The following is an 8623-nucleotide window of genomic DNA, read 5'->3' on the forward strand; positions in this document are numbered from 1 at the left end:
TCACATCTCAGTCAAGTGTCAAAATTTTGTCCAACATCCATCCATCCATTCATATATCATTAACTTGACCAACATCCATTTATCAACATGACCTAACATTAAATTTATGACAAACAAAGTTTCTAAAAAAATTCACCGACATTCCATCCATCCACCATCTATGATTCTAACAACATCCATGCATCCATCTAACAAAAAATAATCCATACATACATCCACCTAAAAACAGTAGCAAGAAGAACAAAAAACATACAATTTTTTTCATTTATCTAACTATCTATCCATCCATTCATCTAGCAAAACAATAGCGGCAGGGGAGCAAGGCAGTAGCGGGGGGAGCGGCACGGTGGCGGGGGAGCTCACCGAGGGGGCAGTAGGCGAGCGGCGGGGGACGTGGTGGCGGAGGTGGTGTCTGAGGGGCCGACGACGGGCGGTGGAGCGGGCGGCCGAGGCCTCCCCGGTGCTCACCAGCAGCAGAGGAGGGCCGGGAGGGTGCCGGAGTTCGCCGGAGCCACGGCCGCGGCCAGCTCACCAGTAGCAGCAGGAGGTGGAGGGGGCGGCGGGTGGAGGGGGCGGCTGGGGCTTGGGTGGAGGGGGGCGGACGGCGGCAATGATGGAGGGCGGCGGCGGGTAGAGGCGGCGGATGGGGCGGCGGGTGGAGGGGGCGGGTGGAGGGGGAGTGGGGTGGAAGGGGGCGGACGGCGGCAGCGGGTGGAGGGGGTGGATGGCGGCGCGGCGGGTCGGGATCCGGTGGCGGCGGCGGCGCGGGTGGGGGTCGGGCGGCGGCGCGGCGTGGGTCGGAGTAGGAGGAGTGGTTGAGGAGGGGCAGTTGAACGAGTGGCCATGGCGTGGCCCGAGTGGATAAGGGTGTATCTATGCCGTCGGCATAGGAGTGGTCCCACCTGACAGCGACAGGGACATCGAGTGGATAAGGGTGGCTCTATGCCGACGGCTAGGCCGTCGGCATAGATAGGAGGCCTATGCCGACGGCTATGCCGTAGGCATAGATGGCAACTACTTTTTTTTGAAAAAATACTCCCACCTCACCGAGGGAAAAGCAATTTGACCTGTTTAAATAGTTGACTAATTCATACGTTATAAGCTCCGGTATTCATTAGACTTATATCAAGAAAATGGACACTTACTGTGAAACTTTCAGTGCCCAGGCAGCCGGCCCGGTGCCCGGGCACTAAAGGTTTCACAGTGATAGTACATTTTCAATGATGAATACCGGAGTTTTTAATCAATTCAATTATTACATTTTTAGATTCTTAGTTTACCGTCTGTATGGGACCCGGTACCCGGTGCGACGCCTGTGACACCGGGACCCTGGGGGTTAGGTGGTACGGGGGCCGTGGGGGCAAGCAATGCCACTGGAGCTTAGCCGTCGGCATAGATGGACATGCCACGTCCGGCGAAAATCAAAGGGCTAGACCCGGCGGTCGTCTGTGTCAGGGTTAGACAGGACGGGGTACCTGTGGGCGCAGGGGGGGGGGGTAGCAATGCCGTCCTTGAGGGGGGCCACACCCCGGAGACGCGCGCCGCCTCTTCGTACATGCCACCACACCACCCCGCATGTATGAGGGCCCGGTGCGACGCTCCGGTGGCATTGCTACCCCCCAGGGCCCCGTCCCGCCTAACCCCCTAGCGTTAGACCACGAGATCTAGCCCTTTGACTTTACATAGACATGCTTTGACTAGTGGAACTCTCCCCCCGGTTGTGTTAGGTCAGCCCATAGGAACACTTTGGAGCAACATCCGGGCCAAACCCACAGCAAGATCCCCTCCGTGTAGACCCGACGCGTCTGTTTCACCCCTCCAGGTGCCGGCGGTGGCGCTGTCCGTGAGGGGGGCCACAGCCCGGAGATGCATGCCGCCTCTTTGGACATGCCACCACACCACCCCACATGTATGAGGGCCCGGTGCGACTCTCCGGTGGCATTGCTACCCCCAGGGCACCCTTCCCGCCTAACCCTGTAGCGTTAGACCACGAGATCTAGCCCTTTGACTTTACACGGACGGGCTTGGAACTCTCCCCCCGGTTGTGTTAGGTCAGGCCATAGGAACACTTTGGAGCAACATCCGGGCCAAACCCATAGCAAGATCCCCTCCGTGTAGACCCGACGCGTCTGTTTCACCCCTCCAGGTGCCGGCGGCAGCGCCGTCCATGAGGGGGGCCACACCCCGGAGAAGCGTGCCGCCTCTTCGGACATGCCACCACACCACCCCGCATGTATGAGGGCCCGGTGCGACTCTCCGGTAGCATTGCTACCCCCCAGGGCCCCCGTCCCGCCTAACCCTCTAGCGTTAGACCATGAGATCTAGCCCTTTGACTTTACACGGACGGGCTTTGACCAGTGGAACTCTCCCCCCGGTTGTGTTAGATCATCCCATAGGAACACTTTGGAGCAACATCCGGGCCATACCCATAGCAAGATCCCCTCCGTGGAGACCCTACGCGTCTGTTTCACCCCTCTAGGTGCCGGCGGCGGCGCCGTCCGTGAGGGGGGCCACACCCCGGAGACGCGTGCCGCCTCTTCGGACATGCCACGACACCACCCTGCGTGTAGATATGAGGGCCCGGTGCGACGCTCCGGTGGCATTGCTACCCCCCAGGGGCCCCGTCCCGCCTAACCATGTAGCGTTAGACCACGAGATCTAGCCCTTTGACTTTACACGGACGGGCTTTGACCAGTGGAACTCTCCACCCGGTTGTGGTAGGTCAGCCCATAGGAACACTTTGGGGCAACATCCGGGCCAGACCCACAGCAAGATCCCCTCCGTGTAGACCCTACGCGTCCGTTTCCCCCCTCCAGGTGCCGGCGGCGCCGCCGTCCGTGAGGGGGGCCACACCCCGGAGACGCGTGCCGCCTCTTCGGACATGGCACCACACCACCCTGCATGTATATATGAGAGCCCGGTGCGACGCTCCGGTGGCATTGCTATCCCCCCAGGGCCCCCGTCCTGCCTAACCATGTAGCGTTAGACCATGAGATCTAGCCCTTTGACTTTACACGGACGGGCTTTGACCAGTGGAACTCTCCACCCGGTTGTGTTAGGTCAGCCCATAGGAACACTTTGGAGCAACATCCGGGCCAGACCCACAGCAAGATCCCCTCCGTGTAGACCCGACACGTCCGTTTCCCCCTCCAGATGCCGGCGGCGCCGTCGTCCGTGAGGGGGGGCATACCCCGGAGATGCGCGTCGCCTCTTTGGACATGGCACCACACCACCCCGCATGTATGAGGGCCCGGTGCGACGCTCCGGTCGTATTGCTATCCCCCCAGGGCCCCCGTCCCGCCTCTTCAGACATGGCACCACACCGCCCCGCATGTATGAGGGCCCGGTTAGACGGGACGGTGTACCTTGGGGGGGGGGTAGCAATGTCGCTAGGTGTTGCTTTGGGCCCTCCTACGGTTGTGGAAGCGTGGTGGCTGGCGCAGGCACCCGGCACGCAGCTCCGGGGTGTGCCCCCCCCTCACCGGCGTCGCTGTGGGGCACGGTGGCAGCAACGTCCGTGAGGGGGCAATCGATATACCATCGGGGTATGTTTTTTTGTTAGATAAGGCACATTTATGTTGTGAACAAAAAACAGGAAAAAGTAAATAATATAAATAAAAAATAAAAAATAAAAAATAGAGGTATGCCGACAGCAAGTCCGTCGGCATACCTGCGCACACGGCCACAGATCGATGACGTGGCAACATCCATGGGCCAAGCGTATGCCGACGGCCAGGCCGTCGGCATAGATTTGCCACCCCACGGACCGGCGAGCGACGCGGATCGATGACGTGGCGGGCGACGCGGATCGATGACGTGGGGGCTATGCCGACGGCCGCCGTTAGCCCGTCGGCGTAGACTGACGCCGTCAAAAGGCCGTTTCCGCCCGGGTAGCCGGGCCCACGTTCTATGCCGACGGGCTTATCTATGCCGACGGCCGCCGTAGGCATATTTCTCGCGACGCCGACGGCTGAGCTTTGCCGACGGGGGCCGTCGGCATAGATGGATATACGCCGACGGCTTTTCTATGCCGACGGCTTGGGCTGGGCCGTCGGGATAGGCCAATCTATGCCGACGGGGGCCGTCGGCATAGATTCGGCCGTCGGCATCGCCAGTTATTCTGGTAGTGATTTAAAGGCTTACAACCCGCCTACGTCATCCTATTGTATTTGCTCTAAGCACGACATGTGTGTTTGTGTTGGTCTCATAACCATCTCCTAGCTAGTAGGATACTCCCTCCGTTTCTTTTTGCTTCGTATATAAAATCTGGTCAAAGTTAAACAACACAAAGTTTGATCAAGTTTATATGAAAAAATATGAACATCTACAATACTAAAACTATATAATATGAAAATATATTTGATGACACATCTTTTTTTTTCCGAAGAATTTCATGGCACAGCTGATAATATTGATTTGATATTGTGAATGTTGATATTTTTTAATATAAAATTTGTCAAATTTTACAAAGCTTGACTTTGACCAAACTTTATATGTAGACTAAAAAGGAACGGATGAAGTACTAGCTGAAGTGTAAACAATTCCCTGGTTGCTTTTTTGGTCGGCTCTAGGCGTGGAGGAGTGCAGCACATATATACTAGTACGTACGTGTACGTATACAGTAATAATAATAAGAAAGATCAAAGGAAGGAAGAATCATCTGGTTTCGCTTCCCTTGGTTTTTTTATTTAATCCAGGAGGTGGGGTTGGCAAATCAAGTCAAAAGCAGATAAAGCATCGATGGGGAGTTGTGCCAAAGATCAAAAGAGGAATTAATCCTTTGCTTGGCCAAAATCATCTCCAAGGCAAGGAGGAAACAAAAGTATTATACTATATAGCACGAGTTGTAGATGCCAAGAAGCAGCAGCACGGAGATGAGCCCGCCAAAATCTGCTTCAGTGATCGGGGCACCAAAAGATGAAAGAAAGAATCTATTGATTTGTTCTAGGCCAGATGGCGTCGACCGGAGGTTATGCCAAGGAGCAGCAACACGCAAAGATAGAAAGATGATTCCTTTAGCTGTTCGGATGACTTGTGTTGGTGCTGCGGTATTTATTATGCTGATGATGGAGTATCCGTGCCATGGCGGACATCTTAAGCACGGAGACAGTTCTTTAGGTTTGCGTGAGTGCTATTGACTGAGAGCTTTCGTGTGCGTGTGTGAGAGAGAGAGGGAGAAGGAGACAGGGAGTGCCAGCCCGGAGATGGGTCTCGTCTCAGGTGCTCTCCAATGGTGGGAGGAGTGGCAGCTGCGTGTCCTGGTGCTCAGCAGCCTGTGTGTCCAGTTCCTCCTCTTCTTCTCCATCTGGGTGCGCCGAGTCCCCGCCCTACGCAGGTTGAGGGTGGTGGTGTGGATGGCGTACTTAGGAGGCGACGCACTGGCCATCTATGCCCTTGCCACCCTCTTCAACCGACATCGGCAGCGGACGACGGATGTGGTGGGTGAGAGCAGGAGCAGCAGTGGCCTGGAGGTGATATGGGCTCCTGTTCTCCTCATCCATCTGGGTGGCCAAGTGACATTGAGCGCCTTCAGTATGGAGGACAACGAGTTGTGGCTTCGACATGTCATAACTCTGGTGTCTCAGGTCACCGTCTCCTTGTACATTTTCTGCAGGTGGTGGTCCGGAGAGCAGAGGCTGCTGCAGACGGCAATTATTCTCTTCGTCTTTGGCATCCTCAAATTTAGCATCAAGCCATGGACTCTCAGGAGAGCTAGCTATAGCCAGATGTTGGCTTCGACCGATGTCTCCCTTGGAAAAGGGGGACGAAAAAGAGGTCGCGGGAATAAGGAAGAAGACGCCCTTTCCCTTGATGAATATGTGACACAAGCAAAGGAGACGATGCGTTGTGATCAAGAAGCTGATGAACCCACAGTGAAGGATAAGGCAGCGACGAGAAGTGATGGAGATCCCGGGCCGTTGTCAATCAACAGTATCGATTACTTTGTGGATATGTCCGCTCCGTACGGTGGTCGGCTAGGTGACCTGCGATACTTCCAGCAGAGGAAGAAGGAGACGACGACTGATGCATCATCCAAGATATTGCAAGCTCACTTCAGTTATATATTCTTTCTCCTGTACACCAAAGTCAGGGCACTCAATGCCACCGCGTATCAGTTGGTGCTTTGGCTTCCATTCCTGGCTTTAGCTTCTGTGGTCCTCTTCGCCACGAGCCACAAGGACGGTTACAACAGCACGGATGTCAAGGTGACATACATCCTCTTCTCTTGCACTGCTCTGCTGGAGTTCTTGTTTCCTTTGTCGTTCCTTGTCTTACCATTCATTCCTCGCCTAAGATTTCTCGTCATGTATATGGAAGAATGGCATTTCATGATTTCCCAGTACGATCTCATGTCCTTCTATGTTCGCAAGAAGAAACCCACCTTCCTCATGAATATTGTTTTCTTCAAATGTCTAAGGGAGTATGTTAACAAGGTTTGGTATGTAAGGCACGTGTCTGCAGCTTGCGAGATTACAGAGCTGGTTCAACTACACATAGAAGATGGATGGAGGACGTTCATAAATGATGCCTCCACGTACAGGAGGTTCAGCGACTTAAGGGGCCAGCTGACTCTGAAGAAGCACCAACAGCCTGGCCTTGGAGAGGAGTTGTGGGGTAGCTTCAAGGTGCCATTCGACAAGAGTATCCTTCTTTGGCACATCGCCACGAATCTTTGCTTTCACCGCCCTGTGGACAAGCCATCATCCTTCCCTCGAGGACAAAGCCGTCTTACACGACGCAGTTTGGAGATGTCCGACTACATGTTTTACTTGCTTTTCATCCGTACTGAGATGCTATTGCCCGGCACCAGACCGGGTCTCTCCACCGTCGCGGTATATGATCTAGAGGACATCTTGAAGAACAGCAATGCAAATGTCGAGGATGAAGAAGCACTTGCTCAAGAGATAGTTAAACACACAACCGGGGATACCCTGATTCATGAAGCTTGCAGGCTTGCTGTGTCACTAATGAAGCTGCAGGAAGAGGAGATGTGGCAGATAATCCAGGGCATGTGGGTGGAGATGCTCTGCTACTTGGCTAGTAGAAGCAGAGGGTTCCTGCACGCCAAGAGCCTGGGTGAAGGCGGGGAATACCTCTCCTATGTCTGGCTCCTTTGGTCATGCATGGGGATGCAGACCTTGGCAGACAAGATCCACAAGCCCGAATCTCCGGAAGAAAAAGAGATCCTTGCCACGGCCAAAGAATGGGCTTCTCCATCCAACGGCAGACTCAATCACGAAACTTCAACCACACGTATCCTTAGCCTGGTGTGATTTCATTCTGCCGTGATATTCCTATGAATATTGTGATATGTTGTGTTGTATTGGGTAGCCTTAAGCCTTACTTTGTGTTAAATTTCCCTTATGATCTTGCAAAGAGTGACCACTTGTTTGGGTGTAGGCCTCCATGTTTCATTTTCTGACTTCGCCGAATGTATTTGTATCCCTATGAATATCATGCTGCAATGAACTTTTCTTTCGAATAATAAAACAACAAAAAGTTGTGCCTATGTTGAGAGTGAATTTGATTAGCCTAGTATAAGTATGATCGACGTGTGGATACAGTTTCCATTGGCTCATCGACCATATGTTAGAGCATCTCTAGCAGATCCTCTAAAGCCCCGTCCCGCAAATAGATTTATTTTACGGGGAATATGTCCTCTAAACTCGTCCTACAACTTTTTTGCAGGATGAGTTTAGAGAACCTGTTCCGCGCCGGAGGCCTTTCAGTTCTTCAAAGAAAGCGCGAAATTTATAAGTAAATAGGCACACTAATTCATCACATCCAAAATCATGCGCAACATACGAGGTAGCAAGTTTAGCCATACAAATGAGTGATCAAACAAACAAAAAACATGATCGACCAGCGGTCATGAAGAAATCAAACAACATCATCATTGTTGCGAAGACCGTCGCCGCCACCACCGGCCCTAGCACCTGCATCACCATCATCCACATTGACCAGAGAATGAGCACCACCATCTGCAACAACTTGGACCGGAGAATGAGCACCACCATCATCATGAACACCGTTTGTCAAAGCACCACCAGCACTGAAGGAAATATGCCCTAAAGGCAATAATAAAGTTGTTATTTATATGTCCTGATATCATGATAAATGTTTATTATTCATGCTAGAATTGTATTAACCGGAAACTTGATACATGTGTGAATACATAGACAAAACAAAGTGTCCCTAGTATGCCTCTACTAGACTAGCTCGTTAATCAAAGATGGTTACGTTTCCTGACCATAGACATGTGTTGTCATTTGATGAACGGGATCACAGCATTAGGAGAATGATGTGATGGACAAGACTCATCCGTTAGCTTAGCATAATGATCGTTAAGTTTTATTACTATTGCTTTCTTCATGACTTATACATATTCCTTTGACTATGAGATTCTGCAACTCCCGAATACCGGAGGAACACCTTGTGTGCTATCAAACGTCACAACGTAACTGGGTGATTATAAAGATGCTCTACAGGTGTCTTCGAAGGTGTTTGTTGGGTTGGCATAGATCGAGATTAGGATTTTTCACTCCGAGTATCAAAGAGGTATCTCTGGGCCCTCTCGTTAATGCACATCCGGATAAGCCTTGCAAGCAATGTGACTAATGAG

At 52.5% G+C, this 8623-nt stretch overlaps 1 protein-coding gene across 1 annotated transcript; it reads left to right on the forward strand.

The window, feature by feature from the left end:
• The first annotated feature begins 5204 nt into the window (after positions 1-5204).
• On the forward strand, positions 5205-7274 carry LOC141025801 (uncharacterized). The gene has a single exon (XM_073501725.1). It carries the CDS (start codon positions 5205-5207, stop codon positions 7272-7274), a length of 2070 nt encoding a protein of 689 aa, XP_073357826.1.
• Positions 7275-8623: the final 1349 nt, after the last annotated feature.

The sequence above is a fragment of the Aegilops tauschii genome, chromosome 6 (assembly GCF_002575655.3).
Source record: "Aegilops tauschii subsp. strangulata cultivar AL8/78 chromosome 6, Aet v6.0, whole genome shotgun sequence".
NCBI classification, from domain to species: domain Eukaryota; kingdom Viridiplantae; phylum Streptophyta; class Magnoliopsida; order Poales; family Poaceae; genus Aegilops; species Aegilops tauschii.